The 18,323-nt window shown below is 36.5% G+C and overlaps 1 protein-coding gene across 3 annotated transcripts in view; it reads left to right on the top strand.

The window, feature by feature from the left end:
* Positions 1-18,323, top strand: part of STIM2 (stromal interaction molecule 2) — a 77,914-nt gene that overhangs the window by 43,431 nt on the left and 16,160 nt on the right. For all 3 annotated transcript variants that reach the window (XM_069792237.1, XM_069792256.1, XM_069792247.1), the window contains exons 3-5: positions 9,715-9,829; positions 16,905-17,016; positions 17,676-17,791. In XM_069792237.1, coding sequence (XP_069648338.1) covers positions 9,715-9,829; positions 16,905-17,016; positions 17,676-17,791 — 343 coding nt within the window. The remainder of the gene's footprint in view (positions 1-9,714; positions 9,830-16,904; positions 17,017-17,675; positions 17,792-18,323) is intronic.

Here is an 18,323-nt window from a genome sequence, read left to right as displayed (position 1 = left end):
AAGCTACTCTTAAAACCTGTTAAAATGACTGAAATTAGAACAGTTCATGAGGGATGCTGTTATAGCTGGGGTAATAAGAAATGAGTGAAACTATATATTCAAACTACTTACTCTGCATAAAATAAGAAGACTGAAATCTAGCCCTTTTTTCTGCTAGTTCATTTTTAATTATTGAAGAAATATTTAATAAACCCCCCAAAATTAGCTTTTTGCTACATATAGTTTCCATGCAAATCAGTGATGAATATGTATTTGCATAGAGGACTTTCTTCTAAGACATTAAAAGCAAACCTGAAATTAATTAGAAATGCAGTGTAGTTGCAAGTTCAACTAGTAATCTGTATGTTCTTGTTGCAGCACTGTTACTGGATCTTTACCATAATCTTAAAAGATCTGACATTTTAACAACTTAGTTATGTAATTACCTGATTACAGTAGGTCTGAATATATACTAAATATGTCCTAATATACACTATTTCAAAACCAGGTTATTTATTTTTTTCCTGTCACGGTGGGTAAATTAAGAATGTGGGTGATTAAGAATGAAGACTGATAATTAAAAAAATACTTTATTAGAATTAAAGCTTACATGAAATACAGTGATTTTACTTAACAGCAGGGTAATGGATTTCCTGTTTCATGCTGCATGGTTTTTGCTTGCAAGACTCCTGGAAGAGCAGTATATTGAGTATGTTGATTAGATATTCATTGGCTTTTTATTTGGCAGGAAAAATGTGACAAAGTACATTAACTTTCTGCTGTTTTATCAGCACTAAAACAATGTTACAAATTACAAGTGTATATTTACACCAAGGAAGGAAGTTCTTGTAAATAAGTTATTTTGAGAGGGGAAGGTAACAAGAGCTAAAGATGTTGAACTATGTATTTTAAGTATTTTAATTTGCTAATCCAGTTGAGAACTCCCAACAGCGATTGCAGACATTTCATCTGAAGGCTACAATTCTTCCTAATTTTCCTCATGCCCTGTTTTATGTTGTAGTTTGTTTTTCCTCTGTAAAATGAAGTCTCTCAGAAAATCATTCTGTAGAGAAAGAGTTTCTCTAGGATACAAGAAAACTTGAACTTTTATAAGAAACTTTTTACTTCCTCAGAAATTGTCTGATGCTGCAAGCCTTTTGGATTTACCTTGTGTGGACTGGAAAGAAGCTTGTATTTGACCTTGATGAAATTGATGTGGGGAAACTTGATCTAAATTTTTAGCACAGGATTTATTAGTCATAGAAACACATGAGTGATTTGTTGAAGTCTTCTAAGGTAGATAGAGGGGCTCTAGTCTGAGCATGGGCTGGTTAGATATTTTTTTCCTTATTCTTTGGTCTGTTACCTAAGTTAGACTAGATGGTATAACTTAAGAGATTTATAAAGATGAAAAAGCTTGAACTTCTAAATTCACTAGAATATAATTTTCTAAATCTAGTTATTATAAAATTCTTGGGGAAAAGAGCTTTTGTCATAGCTACTCATATGTTTGAAATTTTTTTTTTTGCATTCAGGATTCACGTAACTTTCTAATACTTGCCCTGAATTTTCAACATAGAATTATGCACTTCAAAACAAGAAGCATAACTTAAAGGAAAAAAAAAAAAAGGTTTAGGTAATAAATTTGTGTCATACTTTAGAGTAGAGTATGCTTTATTGTGCAGTTACTAATTTCTGTAAAGTAGGCTATTACAGTGTGAAAACCAGAGAGCGTGTATGGTACAGCAGAGAAGAAGAAAAAGGAGGGATGTGGAGAAAGACTATACGTACCATTAGGGCAGGCTAATATGAATTTTCCTATCAAATCTAGCTCCTGCTATTATTACTTTATTATTAACATACAGAAGATTGCAATTGTTTAAACTGATTTAAAGAGGTAGGCTGTAAAAGGGTAACTGAAAGGGAGGGTGTATTACTAACCGAGGTTTTAGTCATGTGTTGTGGGAGGCTATCTGCCTCAGGAAGCATCTGTTGCACCACGTGTACATGATTTGTTTTAATGATGAAGAGGCACAAGCAGTAAGACAGACTTATATGTTTACTATTTACATAGGTTTTTCCTGGTTCAAAAGAACCTCTATATGTAGATCCTACATCAAGTCATTTCCTCAAGGAATCTCTCTGTAGAAATAGAATAAGTTGATGTTTTTGAAATATTAATATCTTACTGTGTGCCTAATGTCACACAAAGCTAATGGCATGAATTTACAGCTTTGTGGGGATCTTTGGATAGATCACTTAATATCTTGGGTATTTTGTTTGAGGTTTTTTTTGAGTGCACTTGCATAATTACTTAACAAAAAAACCTAACCCAGCAAACCCCACACAAAACCACCAAAAAAAAAAAAAAAAGACAAAAAATACTGTGTGGAGAGGAATAGACTGCAGTATTGAAAGCATGAAATGATTAGAGAAGGGCTTTTAACATTAGAGTCAAAGTAGTTGGAACCTCAGGGTTGATATGCAGAAGTGCCTGACTTCAACATGCTGTCTGGAGGCAAGAATCAAAAAGAATCTAGCTTTAGTGGCCTAAACCAGGGAGGATAATTGTCTTCTATACAGTGATTAAAGCGGAAGAAGTTGCTAGTATGATCTGATAAGGAATAGCAATAGTTATATAGCACTTTGGCTATAATAAGTTTGACAGGCAGATTATTTGACAGCCCAAGATCTTCCTTTGAAGTGACTATCTCTGAATGGATGGGCTCTGTGAAGCTATTGTTTGAGGGCTTGAGGTCATATTAGCACCCAGGATGCAAATAATCCAAGAGAGGTGGAACAAACATAATGTCTTTGAGAGAGTATGCTGTGTTTTTTGGGAGAAGATGAAGAGGTGGAGTCTAAAAAAGAAAAAAAGTCAAAGGAAGAATCCAGAAAGGAATAAAAATGGAGAAGATACAGAGGTCAGGTGTAAACTACTCAGTTAAAAATAAATAATTTATAGAACCGGGGTAAGCTCAGAAACATATGCTTCAGTATACCCTCCCTTTAGTGCTAATTTGTGATTAAAGGCTTTGTAATAAAGGAGAACCAGTTCATGCTCTTATTACTTATTATTATAATGTAATTAATATGCTAGTGATATTCTCGGTTGTTTATGCTTCCTTTCTTTTAGCAATTAAAATGGTACGTGCATCTATACATCACAATCTATTGTACAAGCTTGCTAAATTAAAATATTATGCATTAGTATGACTATTTTAGGAGAATCTGGAGAAATGAAATTTAACATGTAACTTTTCAATGTGAAATTATTTTCTGAATTACTGCTGAAATAGAGCTGCCTATTCAATTTGTGTAAAGATGAGTTGGTGAAAGAAGTCTGTGGATATAAAAAATGAAAGAAGCATGATTTACTAGTTTGGACCAGAGACCTATTCATTTCAATAGTCTGTTCTGGACAGTAGTGAGTACTAAATACTTTGGGCAGAATTGCAAGAAATTCCATGAGAGGAAATCCTGAAGAGCTAGATGCCAAGATAGTGTGGTGCCCCCATTTTAAGTATGTATATTTTGGATATTAGGAGCATAAAGTGTAAGGTGAAAAAACACTTTCAGAATTTAACATTAAACTTGGGATGACTCTAAGTGAATAGCCCTTCTGTATTCTGGAAGGAAAGCGAATTTATGTGCAGAATTTCTCTTCCTTTGGATTGTTACATCTTGCAGGGAGTAAAGATTTAGCAGAAGATTTTGGAGGTGGGGGAGAAGTACAGCTATGTGGAACAGATGTTAAAAAAAAGGATGACATAGTTCATAAGCTTGGTCTCCGTTTAGTGCATCTTGTGGCCTTGTTAAACTTCAGGAGCCTACCCCAGGTGTTACAATTCCAGTCGGCAGAGGTTCTGCTATGGACTGAGCTCTTGCTTCATTTTGTTGTCTGCAAATGTACACTCAGCAAGATGTTAAATGTCCTTTAAAGTTTCTGTAGTATTCTGGTTTCATCTTCATCATTTGTATAATAAAGGTCCTTAAACTGGTGTTATTTCCGTAAACTAGTTTATACTTCAGTGTTAGCTGGTTAGGCAAAATTCTGCATGACAGAGAATACCTGCTGCGGTGGTTCAGAAACTGAAAACATAACTGTTTTGCATAATACTGGGATGTCTCTGAGTGTGTTTTTCATCTCACTGTGCAAGAACATTGTGTTTCGAACACGGATCTTTCAAACGGGTATTTTGAGCTTCCTAACCAGTATAGCAACCCTTTCCCCCCCAAGCTATTGGGTTACTTTGATTCCCTTAGTTCATTGTAGATCTGTTAATAGAGGTCTTTTTTGCATTGAATTTTATCATTCAACTGCTAATGTATTTGTCCCCAGGCAGAGTGTCTTTTAGCCTCCTGAAGTATTTTGAGCAACTCTGAGCATGTCTACCCAGTCTGGCTTTTTCAGAGCAGGATAGGTAGAAGCCAGGTCTTGCCTGAAAACATTATGACCATGTTAGTCTACAGCTGTGCCTCTGCAAAGAGTCCTGTAGAGAGGCAGCCTGTGTTATCATGGGTACAGTTGCATAGAAACCTGTTCCAATGTGATTTGGATCAGCTGTACCTCATGCCTTGCCTCCTTGGAGGTACTTAAGCTAATATGTAGCTCTCTGCACCTGTTTGTGCAGCACTGCAGGCATTTAGTCCTGTTACAATGAAATGCCTGCTTCTAACTTGGCTTTGAAGAGATTGCAAAGTTTGCTTTGCACTAGAAGTATATCCAGTAGTAGTAGCTACAATTTTGTTTTGAGCTGCGGTAATCTTTTTTCAATAGAATTTGTAGATTACTTAAAATATACTCGGTAACACTTTCATGGCTATGTCCTACATTTTCCTACTAATGTTTTTATTATGCTTAAATGAATTTTCTTATTTTACAGTGTAACATCTGTAGAAGCCGTTTCTACAGGTTAGGTAGTTGTGAACTCTGTCATACCTGAATCGTAGTATGTTGCCTTTAAAAAGCACACTTGCCGTCATAACTTAGTCAAATAAATGCGACACATTGCAGTAGCTGCAACGAGTCTGGTAGCGGTAGACAGGAGGGAATGTACTAAAAGGCTAACAGTGACCAGCTGTATCTGGAGCTAGGATTATAGGAGAACTGAAGTTGCAACTTTTGCAGATTTTTTTTTTTTTTGAAAGAATAAAACTGAAGGAGATAACACTGTTTAAGGAATAGGTGCTCAAGGAAGACAGTAACACTTAGCCACTAATTGCTCTTAAAGTAAACTTGTCAGTTAGAGAGTCTATTTTAGGTTGGTGAAACTGAAAATCATAAACTTGAGTCTTCACCCAGAACAAAATATAAACATAGCACATGAGTACTACCTTCTGCAGTTAGTGAGTGTGGTTAATTTTACTTTTCAACTGGCATTTGCAAAAGTATGCAATTTTTCATTTGCTCTTCAAGGAGCAAGCATCTCTTACAATGTCCATATTTTAACATATTTTAACTTTTTGTATTGTTGCATGTGGCTTTGGTTTATAAGTGCTATCTCCATGTCAAACAGGTATTGGGTATTAGTGTGTCGTTTTTCCCCCTTTTGTAAGGGTTGGAGTTGGTCTTTTGGTGGTTCTCGCTTCAGGTTAGTTTTTGATTATGAGTTGACTGGATTTTGGTGAATGTTACGGTACTAAAGGCTTTCTGAAGAAGGAGGAAGGTTGTGGTGTACCAGGCCTTGTAACTCTTCTCCAAGGCTCCACAAGTCCTGTCGCCTCCAGGGAGGAGAAAGTTTCCTCTCCACCTATTACACTGCTGAACCTTGGTCTTTGGGATGTGAATCTTTGTAGAGGCACAGTTGTTATGGTACTTTTGGGATCAAAACTCCAATTTCAAGTCTAGGTGTGGTATTTTTTTTACTCTTTACTTGTTTTTGAAGTAACTACTTTGACAAATGATTTTTTTATTTCCCACAGAGTTTTTAGGTAACTTATCTGCTGCTTTCCTGGTTTGAACTTTGTACTCTTAAAAAGGCCTTCTCTCTCTTGAGTAATTATGTTGGCTAAGATAATCCTTAGATGTTTTTTATTAGAGTTTATTCTTTTAACCTCCCTATTTAGAGTTATTTTTCTAACCTTTTCTTTGTATACTTAATGACCAGGGCAACAGAAGAGAGATTAGCTGCCATGACAAGGAACAGAAAAATCCTCTCTTTTTACCAGATTTGTTCTGTTTTTATGGCTTTCTTCAATTTAGAACACAATTCCTTTTCTTAAAGGAGAACTTCCATATTAGGCCACTTTTGAAACAAAGATCTTTTAAACAAAAGAAAGAAGTTTGATGTCATATATCTCTTCATTAGTAAATACATTCATTCTTTGAAATGTGACTGCCTCTTTCTAGCTATGCACACTAACTTTAGGGTTGTGACCTCAACAAGGTTCTCTAACACTGGATGGAAGTCATTGTGGTTATTCTCACAGGATCTGGGAGCAATATGGGTAGGATTGAACAGCAGAAGAGGGGCTCTTTTTTTTTTTTTTTTCTTGAAGAAATTCTCATAAATGCATAAACTCTCCCCCTGAGGAGTAACTGCATACTGTTTAGAAATGCAGACTGCTTACAAAGTGTGTGTGTTGACAGTCCCTTTTTAAAAAAGGGACTTAGTCAAATACTCTAAACAGTCTCTTAGTATAAATCAGATCTTTTCCACTGTTGCCATCTTCTCCCGGGAAATCTTGTGCTTTGAACTTGGATTTATTTTCTGTATTTGTGATGAAATTTGAAATCAGGCTTTTTATTTTTTATCTCAATTTGTTAGCATAGCTGGTTGTGTTCCAGCAGTGTGTTGAGAACCTGGATTCATACGTTAACTCTTGCTCCCTCTGCGGGCTCCATAGCAGAACGACATGAAATGCTGCAAGTTTTCCATAAACTGTTGTTTGCATTGCTTATCTGGGTGTTAAAGTAACCTGTGTCTGTCCCATTTTTTAAATCAGAACGCTTTCTTATAGTACCTTTATAGTGCTTTGGCATGAGATGTAACACCTTGAAGCTTTTCTGCTTACCAGTTGGCATCTTCCTTCTCTTTATTCCTAACCCTCTATGTAATATTGTTAACAGCCATTCACATTTTCCTTGACAGCACCTGTAACTGGTCAAATGTCCTAAAGTAAAGTATTTTACAACGGTTGCTGACAACTAGCAGTACAGATAGAAGCAAGTTTGTTTCTTACGAATAAAACTGATCTGAGGTATGAGTTTTAGCTGAGGAGATCCAAAGTATGCTGAAACCTTTACATACAGCATATATTCCATTCTGCTCCTCTTCAGAAGTGTGATCAGCCTACAATGTTTGTTTTTAAAACAAATGTCCATGCCTGACATTTGGAATCTCCAAGGGCAGTGCATCATCAATTGCTAGAAGTGTGAAGAGTGTTAACGTGTACATTAACCCCCATATGAAGGGAGATGGTCTTTACAGGGAGGGACCAATAATACATTTTTTGCTGGCTTTTTAGTACATTTTTCACAAGTTCCCAAAAGACATGCTGGGGACAGTAGTTGACAGTAGGTATTTGCAGTCTGAAGGGGAAAGGTGAGGTGGGCAAACATCAGTTTTTTCCTGCTGCTCCAGCTGTGAGACTGTACTTTAATCTGGAAGGGCTCAGAGACATTAGTGAATAAGAAGATTTTTTGTTTTCTTACTGTTTGATTCCTTTTCTTCAGTTTACCGTTTAATAAACATGGAGTGGGAATGAATGAGACAATACGCCTTTGCACGTTGCATGTTAGCTGTGGAAATTGCCAGCTTCATGGCAGTTGTGCCAATTTGGGAAGTACTCAGAGTTCACACTTGGGTCTATGGAATATGCAACAGAGGTGTTATACTGCAGATGTTTTTATGTTTGCATATAGTTACAGCAATCAGTCCTTTTCTGTGCTTATTGTCCCTTTTTACAGTTGCTGGTCCATGGTGTTTCAGAAGTCCTGTAATTGCCTCTGCCCCAACAGGCTGCTATTTTCAATTGTTCTCACATATTTCATAAATTTCTCCTATATTTCTCATGTATATACACGTGTGTAGATATATCTGTATTTATGCCCTTTAATATACATAGGGAAGAGGAGTTAAAAATGCTTGTGCAGTTTGTATGGTCTAAATGGAACTGTTTTAGCAATCAAAAGGCTTTAGAAAGCTAATATCTGACAATCAAAAAAGTTTCAAAGTGGTAGATGAATGAGAGAGAGTTTGCATCCAATCTGTATTTGGAACCAAAAGACATGTATAGCTTTATGATCGGATTAGGGAAGGCAACTAGTACTTTATCCCAAGTCTAACAGTTAGAGGAGAAACTTGGATACCTTCCCATATTTTTAGATTCCCTTTCTTCCTGGTAAGAATGAAGTTTTTAGTAAGGGGAAATTGATAAATGTTAGTTCTCCCTTGCATATTTCTGCTATTATACACTGTCTCTTTTTATTAAGAGTAAATATTATGGTTGAACATTGACTACTTTCTCCTGCAGTCTCTTGAATGACATAATCTGTAGATTTGTTAGGAATGGTGCCTATGTGGGAAGCTCTGCAGATAAGTTACTACTAGGAGTAAATTTTAAGAAGTGGGATCTTTGCAGTGCATCGCTAGCTTGGTTGTCTTCCTCACCTCTGCTTGAAGTGGTGATGACATACAACCAGCTACATAAAAAGCTGTTTTTTGAGTTAGCTGTCATGACTATCTATAGCTGTTTTAGTTTGAGCGGCTTTATCCTTCAGGAACTGAAGAAAGCGAGCAATCTACTGTGGAAGATTACTTAGCTCATGTTAGTTTTCTGGCACTAGTACTAAGGTCTCCACCCACAGAGACTGCTCATGCTGTGCTTTTAGGGACTGATAACTATGGAAGGTTTCCACTGTTAATGGGAGTTGGTTTGCTAACCAGTATTCCAACTTTTCTAGGCCTGTGTGAAATGAAAATAAAATGGGTTTTACAGTTCCATGCTTTTTTTTCTTGTATGTATTTGGAGAACCCATTTGTAGTGACTCATTGAAATACTGATACAACACTGCTATAAGTGACGTGATTGCAGGATCTTCCTTTTCATCATGTTTACTAAAAGGCAAGGTGTTGTATTTTGACATAGGCTTTCCATTAATTACTGAGAATGAAACAGCTTTGTGTAATGCTTCTGTGCTTGGAGTGTAACCACTGAGGAATGATTAGCAAGAGGGAAATTGACCCTGAGATGAATTCTGTTTTTTAATTTGATGAAATAGAAGTAACATTTTTGTTGTCTAATCAAATGACTTTAGTAATACTTAGTCAATACCTTTCTCTCATCCCTCAAACAGTTGCGTTTAACTGGTATAGCAGGATTCAGGTATTACTAATCCATAAAGGACTGGCACGTTTTCAAATCTTACATGGTCTTATCTTCAAGTAGGTGAAGTTGGTTAAACGTCTTCAGAATAGAGAAGTATGCAGTGTGACGTGTGGTGCATTCTTGTAATCACTGTAAATCTAAGGCGTACTAATAATGTTGTTAAACCTAGTATACTAGCAACTGCTCCTTCAGTTTTTCTAGGGTTTTATCATTGTGAAAATAAAATCCTGTAAGAGTGTTTAACTTGCTTTCTGAGTCTTTGATGTAGTCAACTTACATGAGTTGTGTGCTGCTTGCATGGGGAAGAGATGGTAAAGATTCTCCTCTGCCCAATTTCCTTGTAGTTTCTGTTTAGAAGTTGTTATTTTGGCACTGAAGATGATGTTTTTCCCTTTTCTTCAGTTTCTAAGGGAAGATATGCACTACAAGGATGCCTCTAATAAACATAGTCACCTGCACAGAGAAGACAAACATATCACCATTGAAGATCTGTGGAAACGCTGGAAAACGTCTGAAGGTAGGTAAAGAGGAACAGCTGTGGTTATTGAAATGGACATAATTCAACAATTTTTCCACCAAGGAGTTTAGAGTAGTAAATGGATGACCTCGTAAAGAATATTCATGAATCTGTTTTGGTACTGTTATTTATAGGCATATGTAAACCTGACTAAAAACTCATTCAGTCCAGCTAGTGTTAATTTCCTCTTGAGTGCTGGGTGTGTTGTAAGTAAACTAAGCTAGCTTACACACTCATCCATATGAGGTTGTAATTTATGAAGGTGGCTGTTGCAAGTGCTGAATTCCAGATAAGCATATTTTTAATTTAGTAAGCCCTAACAATTGCTGTCAAGCTATTTTTAAACATTTATTATACATTGTAGTAAGTGGAAAGTCCACTGTGCTTCCACTTTGATGTAAATTTTCTTTGGGCTACAAAGAGCTAGAATTCGTAGTCCAAAGCATTTTGTAATATCTTTTTAAACTTGGGATACAGGGAAATGGACTGACAACCCAATACCGCCATTGCTCCCCCACTTTGATTTGAATGAAATAAATAAGTTGAGCCAAATATTCCAAATATCAAAAGACAGTACTTAATAAGCAGTACAGTGTTTATTGCCAAATATGTTCCAGGATGTAGTGATTAAAAACGAAATTCCTAGAGGTCTGGAATGTTAGAGTTGTTAGGAGAAAAATAGTTAACTTTTGGGATTTTTTTCCACACCATTCAGAAAGTGTTGTGCTAATGGTGAGCATATAGAGATCTAGAAGTTGGTATTAGTCAAACAGCTAAAAGTAGGAACAAAAGAGGAGTGAAACTAGGAACACACCATTGGTTCATTCTGCTAATGTAGGAAGTCATATAAGTGCAGTCTGAAGTAATACATTGGTTAAATGTTTGCTGTGTAGTAAGTATGTACGTTTTAACCAGTGATTTTTAGCCTCATCTCTTCAAATATTCTGTAAATACTTATTCACTAAAGATCTTGTTCAATGAAAGTATTGCAACTAAATTAACAGAGAAAATTATCTTCCTACAGTTGTTCCTCTAAGTAACTCTTCAAAAATTTGGGCTATAGTGGTATCAGAAGTATCTCATTTGTCTGTTGTGTATATCTTTGTTCCAGGTTTCTTGAATGTTGTGAGCAGTGTGAGTAAGACTAAAAAGATTTTGAGAGGAATGTCTGGTCTTATTGTGTCTGCTTATAATGGCTTTACAGTGCACCCTGTTGAGGAAACTGAAGTTGCACCACAGGGAAGGCCCTTAGAGTGAGACTCCCAAGTGGTGTTAACAGTCATCTGGTGACTGTTAGAAAGCATGAAGCCCCTCAAAGAATAAACTACTTTCATTTACTATTAGTTAACATGGAAAATACTGTTTTTCCTTACTAGACTTTTTAGGAATTTTGCTTTATTTTTTTTCTTATGTGCTGCTAGCTTATAGTGCCAGTTTAATGCAATTTGACAGCATTAAACAAGAGGGTGGAAGGTAGTGTAAATGATGGTATCAGTAATTTGAAACTTTGTTAAGTAGTCTGTTGAGGTATCTGCATGAGAATTACAAGCTCTAAATAGTGCCCTTGACAGTGCCCATTAGCGCTTATGCAGAAATGTCTTCTGGATTTATTGCTGCTTAGTTTATGCTGAGTAGAATTGCCCATTCCTTCCCATAAAGCTTGCTTGTTTGCCTTAAGTATTTGTCAAATAGCTTAAAGTTGCTTTCAGTTTAAGATATTGGTGATGTGGACAGATGAGATTTGAGGGAAGAAATTGAAAACACGGTTTATGGTATAGTAAGTGTGTTATTGCTGTTTGTCTCCTTTTAGGATTAAGAAAAAGACGTTATTTTTAAGTAGTTGCTTGAGCAGAATCTTGTACAGTGAATGGAACCCTGAGGATTGGCTCCATTCAAAGGTTTGAATATTGCCTAATAAAATAAGAGAAGCAGCTTCAGAATATTGCTTTTTAATATTTCTGGCACTTGGCAGGCTTTTGGTATCTCTACCTGGTGCAGAATACTTAAGGCATTGTCTGTACTGGTGCAAATTAAAAGGAATTTCAAGGCTGCTGTAGGTTTTACCTTCATGGAAGGAATCATATCTTAGCTTAAATCAGCATCTAGCCTATTGTTGCTGTGTTGCCACACAGTTTCAATGTTAGTACAAAACAAGACTGTCAATTTAGTTTAATTGATGTTACTTACACTTTTTGCGATCTTTTAAATTTTTTAATATCATCATCTAATTCTACAGAGAGCTCCATTTAGAGGAATGGCTAGGAACTAGCATAGGTGTTTAAAGCATAGAAAAACATTGCTTTCTGAAAGTCCTCAGGCTTCTATTATTGTGTGTGCCTGTTCTTTAAATGCCAGTATATGCTTGTTGTATGGTATTTGCTTTGACTGTCTCCTTTTTAACTAAGCAGTATTTATACACCTACAGAGCCTTTCAGCTATTCTAAAGTCAAGCTTAGTCAAGTTATTGTTGGGTTAAAATCCAAGGTGCATCTTCAGTATTTTTTTTACAAGGGCCTTGAAGAAGTGGTAGTTGTGAGTGCAGTAAAGGGGACAGATGAACATTTGTTTTGATGTCTGAATACTAGTCTTTGTACAATTATCTTTGAAAGTTCTGTGTCTCAAGGGTGTCTGTCTTCTCTTTTTTTTTGCCCCTCTAATGGGCTGAGATCATATCAATTTGCTGTCTGAAGAGAGGTGTGTAGGTATTTAGTCTCAATAGTAAGGGAGTCTGTAAAATCAGTGCAGCTGGGTCTTCAACTGGGTAATTCTCTGACCTGTCTTGGTGAATAGGTAGGGTGTTGCATTCTCTGTGATGTAGCATTGTCCCTTGGGACTTGATTTTGTAGCAAAGTAAAACCGTATTGGTCAAACCTGGTGTTCATGAATGCTTTACTATTGTCAGGCTAACCTGAGTCATACCAAAACTAGTTTTTACGAACTGCCTTAAAAAAAAGTAGTTTTTCTCTACTGTTATGGCATATTTGACCTTTAATGTATAGTATATCCTGTAGACTGCCCTATAATACAAAAAAGCTTCTCCCCTGCCTTGTGTATTTTTTTTTTTTTAACTCTTTTTCCTTCTTTGTGGAAAGTAGAAGGTGACCTGAAGTGTGGTACCTTATTTATTAGGGGAAGAAGGTAAAAAATGGCTTTATGTTTGTAGGTGAGATCATCTGTTGTGTTCTGAGGTAATGTTGCACAAGTCTTCTTGCAGCAAGTGGGACTAAACTGCATACCTCAAAGATGTTATGGTCGCCTCGCACTTTCTTAATCATTTGCTGTCTCAGGTTTTAAAAATCTGGATATTGGAAATACATGCCAGCAGCGCTTGGCTAAGGATGAGTTACATAATGCTGCATGCTGTTCCAGGCAAGACCAGTACAGTGCTGCAGACTGGCCCTTCTGCGTGAGAGGAAACAAGAGTTGTAATCTTAAACTGTTGAAAAGATAGTCAGGGTTACTCCTCTCTTTTGCTTTTTCATGCTATTTAAACACCTACTGGTGGCAGCATATTTCATGCTGATGTTGCTGCTGAAGGTCCTGCTAAAACAAAACTAACTTATGAATCCTTGTGTGTGCTTGATACAGAACAATCTTGTGTTTTTTCTGTATTCCCTGGTCAGCCTGTTCTCAACTTTAAGCCTAATATATTGCTGTCATTCACTCCTTGCCATGAAATACTCTTATTGAATGTAATTTGATTTCTGAAAGGAGTAGGAAGCCCATAGGAGTACTGAGGCTGACCGTGTAATGTTGTTTTACTTCGTGCCTCCCTGCCCTGAAGCAGTGTACAAATTTAACATGAAAAAATGATACATAGCCTGATCTTCTAATCAGCCATTAATGTGGCTTAGCAAGGAGCAACTTTCATATAGGGCCAATTTGAAGCTACTTCTGCTGTCTTCAGCTACCTCCAGGCATGTTGTAATAGCAGTTTAACAACAACAACAACAAAAAAGTACACCCCCTCCCCCCCAACTTATGATCTGAAATAGAACAGCTGATGCAAGTCTAGAGACTTGAGTGCTGCACTGGGGTATAAACACTGTGGCTTCTACACCTGCCTGCCCAAGGCATGTTGCTGACATCCTCTCTCTCTCAAGATATCTATTTGTGAAAATACATGTGAGGGAAGGATGTTATGGTTACTCCTTAATACTATATGCATTTAACTTAAAGTAATTCTCAGTTGCTACTCCACTGTCTGAAGCACTGTATTCTTTTGGGGTGATTAAAATAAGGAAAAGTTACAACCTCAGTTAATTAGTAGGAGCTTGCACATGCTGATTGGCAATGCTGATCGAGATGAATTTCAGCTGGCCTGCTTGCTTTTCAGTACACCTGGTGTATATCACTTGTCTTGTGTAATATTTCAGTAGGCTATAACTGCTTCTGCTGAAGAAAGGCTAGTTTGCTTCTCAGTACTGTATGCTGCTGTAGAATAAACATATATGTTGGTCATAAGGTCTTATTGGAGACAAGTTAAGCAATGCATCTTACCAATATATAGCATATAGAAGATATCAACACAAAGAAACAGTCTGAATGTTTTCACTAATATAAATCAATATTCCAGGGCTCCACTGTGATGCTGTAGGAAAGGGAGGACAGGGTAGTTTAGGGTCTGGTTCCACCTGGAAAAGTTGGGGATTTGCAGGCACTGACACTGGAATTCCACTAATCCAGAATTAGTTTACATAATAAATCTAGATTTCTTGTGAAATATGTGCATGGGCAGAGATTCAGACCATGAAATGCCAGAATAAGACTTGACTGTATATATTGATTATGCTTAGCTTCAATGGCAAGTGGTCCTTTCAAAGGACACAACAAACACCGAAAGGTAATTGTTACCTGTTTACATGAAAGTTACTGTCAGTGTAAGAATACAGAAAGGACAAGTTCTGATTCTAGTTCAGGATAGACTTCAGTTGCTTCTTTTCACAGTTTCTGTACTAATGGAAGTATCTGATACAGTCATAGATAAGAAATAGCACAGTGTTTTTTCCTAAATATAACTGGTTTGTTTGGGGAAATTTCTGTGATATTCTATGAAGGAAACATCACACCAGTCTAACCAGTAGAAGAGACTTGATTGGCTCTGCTGTAAACAACTTCAATATGTACCTCCTTTGTTAACATGATAATATGTTTAAAATTACTACTGAAGTATAAAAAAGTATAAATTTACATAAAATTTGACAGAGAGTGTGACTGCAAAATACTTTCAACAGTAGAAGTGAAAATTCTCAATGTTCTTTTTTTTTCTTTTCTTTCTCCCCCTCAATTTATAAATTCAGTGAATTGTGTGGCTTCCGAAATTGCATGTTCTGTACTGTCAGTAATAAAGTCTGTAGTGTGTAGTAGCTATTTTAGGTGACTTTCTTCCTATGTCACATAAAAACAATGCTTTTGCTTTGGACCAGTTTATGGACATATTTCTGAAATGCAGTTAAGGTGATATTTTTCTGGATGATCTTGCCACCCTTTTGAGATGATTAGAATGACTTGTAAATCTGATCACTTATTTTTCACAAAACAGTTAAGAGTCTTTGCAGCATGAAAATGATCTGTTTACAAATAGAGCCCAGACATTTTGCGTAAAAACTTAGAGTAGTATGATAAAACTGAGTCTGTGGCAAGATCAATACCTGGAAAACAGTTTGTGGCTGAAAAGCAGAGGAAGAAATGGGACAGCGTGCTGGGAAGGAGGTGTAGCCATTCGTACGGGTGGAATACAAGTGGTTTGTACTGTGAGTTTATTTTTTAAAGCTGTAAGTGGGTCTGTGAAATGTGTTCTGTCTCCGGTTATCTAGAAGGATGAAAATCTGAAATGTGTAAGCTTATTTTTCAGCTACGCTAGTGTAGACAAGAGACCTAGAAGTCCTTATTTCAGTTTCAGTGTGAACTGAAATATGAATTTGAACTCATAAAAAATTCCGTTTCCTGCAGCTTACCTATCAAGCTTTCAGCAGCTCTTTCTAAAGGGTCTTTGTCAGAATTCACCACTGCGAATGTGTCCTTGTGATAAGGTTGCTAAAGAAATCTCTGACCAGCATTGTCACATACACGCAAGTAGTTTTAGATAGAGAAATGTTTAAAGGCTGGGGGGGGGTTGTGTGTGTGTGTGTGAATTGTTCATGCAAAGGTATATCTGTCCAGAAGGAGGCTGTTGCTTTATTTCTTTCATGTACAAACAAAATTCTGCAGACTTCATAAATGGAGAGAACAATTTCACTTCAACTTTGTCAGTGTGAAGCTGTAAGCTGTAGCAGCTGGCCTGTAAGGGCCAGAAATGTGATTTTTTTGTTTGTTTTTTTTGTAAAATCTATGGGTAGTAATTCCTTATTTTCTTAGAGCACGGGTAGCTATGAAAGTTTATATAGACTGTTGCTGTTATACAGGAAAATTGTTAATTATTCTCTACATGTGTTTATTTTAAATAATTTTTCTTAGTGGGAAGATTATTGCATGTAATACAGCTGGTTGGGGCATATTTGAGAGAAATTTAATTGTTTTCTTGTTAAATTTCTTCTGTCTGAATGAAAATACTGAAAATCTCCTCTCTTCTCTGCTCCCATTTTGTGGTTAGTAGGCATGAGCTTCTATGAAGATTCTTGTGAAAACAAGTTCTTAAGGCATCACCCTGGGAAAGATCTTGGTACATTGCCTTAAAAGGCTACAACACCTGCTGACGTGTTTAGTTCTGCAAGGGTAGCAAGGACAAAAGGATTGAGGCTGAGATCAGTTTAAGTAGATAACAGTCACAAGATGCTGTCCTGATTTAAACTAAAGCAAAACACTAAATTATTCTGTGGAATTTTTAATAAAGAAATGTTTCTATTGGTTCCATTCTTGTTTGTTTATAATTTGCTTAAACTTCCTCTGAGAAGCATATAATGAAAAAGGCAAAATGCCAGAAACACCTTGGTGAATGTTACTTCTAGTTTCTCTGCAATTATATTTGGCTAAACCCTCTTGCTCACTGTAACCTGCTTTTCTATTGCTTGTCTTCTATGTCTTGCTATTGATTTTTACAAAAATTAAAGGTAACTAAACTGACTTTTTATTCCAGTTCATAACTGGACTCAAGAAGACACTCTTCAGTGGCTGTCAGAATTTGTTGAACTGCCCCAATATGAAAAGAATTTTAGAGACAGCAATGTCAATGGAACAACACTTCCCAGGTGAAAGTTTCTTCTGGCTTAGTTTCAAATGCTTCCCTGTAGGTTGCTGCTTTAGTCTGTGTGTGGGAACAACTATGTTGAACCTAACGTCTAACAAGATATGGTCAAATGCAAAAAAAGAGAAGCGTGCTTGCAGTTTTGAAGAGCTGGCTGCATTTTTTCCTGCCAAAATATTTCAAAATATAAATGCTTCTTGCCACTCCTTTCATCTTAGTTTTGTTTCTTGCTTTTATAAATGATCGCATAATTCTTTATGGTAGTCAACTTTCTTTGAACAACTTCCAATCTATTGTAGGGATATACATCAAAAACTATCTGCAGAACCCCTTTTCTAGACCATAACTACTAAGTTTGAGTATTGCATGTACTTCAGAGAGTTGTTGTCACAAGTCTGCAAATACACCACTACCTTTAACTATGTCAAATGGATTTATTTCATGATTATTCCAGAAAGAAAAGAATAGGAAATGATTTGATGTTCTTCATTTGCCACATGCTGATATGTTGTTTTTTATAGCACTGCTGTCATTGTATTGTATCTCTCACTCTAATCGCCTAACTATATAACTGTGGGAAATGCTATTGATGTATTTCTTTCCATAGACTGGTTTTGAATATAGCTTGTGGAATAGGTAACATTTCGTCTTTATCATTAACAGGATAGCAGTTAATGAACATGCTTTCATGATATCTCACTTGAAAATAATTGACCGGAGCCATAGACAGAAGCTTCAGCTTAAAGCCTTGGATGTTGTTTTATTTGGACCTCTCACACGTTAGTAACTTTTTGGAGTTTTTTCTCCTCTCTTACCTGTAAGAATTTTAACAGAGAATATTTTCAGTGATACTTGATACTGTAGGTAGGACAGCTTATTTATTTTGTGGATGTACTGATGGATTGCTTTGCATGTGTTGTGGCACTGGGCAATGAATTGAAAAAGGTTATCAAGATGCTGCGATCCATGTCTGTGTGTAAGATTACATAGAAATTTTAGTATAACCCCACTTGACAGATGGATGTTGCCTTTTGTGTCACAAGATGTGCCCTCTAAATGTTTTTGACTGTTTAAATTACACTTATAGCTAACGTTATATTCAATTCCTAACTAGCTTGGACAGTGTAAGCTGGGATGCTGAAATGAGAGGGGATGACCTTCCCCAAGGAAGAAGAAAGGAGATGGTGGTGCAAATCCAATACTAGTGTCTATTGTTTAGACCTGAGTTTAAGTGCAGTTAAATTTAATGCAGGAGTTCCACATCTGACCTATTTTAGCATATGCAGACCCTTCCTTACCACATCACCAATG

Source organism: Haliaeetus albicilla, chromosome 1 (assembly GCF_947461875.1).
Source record: "Haliaeetus albicilla chromosome 1, bHalAlb1.1, whole genome shotgun sequence".
Lineage (NCBI taxonomy): Eukaryota > Metazoa > Chordata > Aves > Accipitriformes > Accipitridae > Haliaeetus > Haliaeetus albicilla.
Note: the sequence above shows the minus strand (reverse complement) of the source record. Positions and strands in the feature narration are given on the sequence as shown.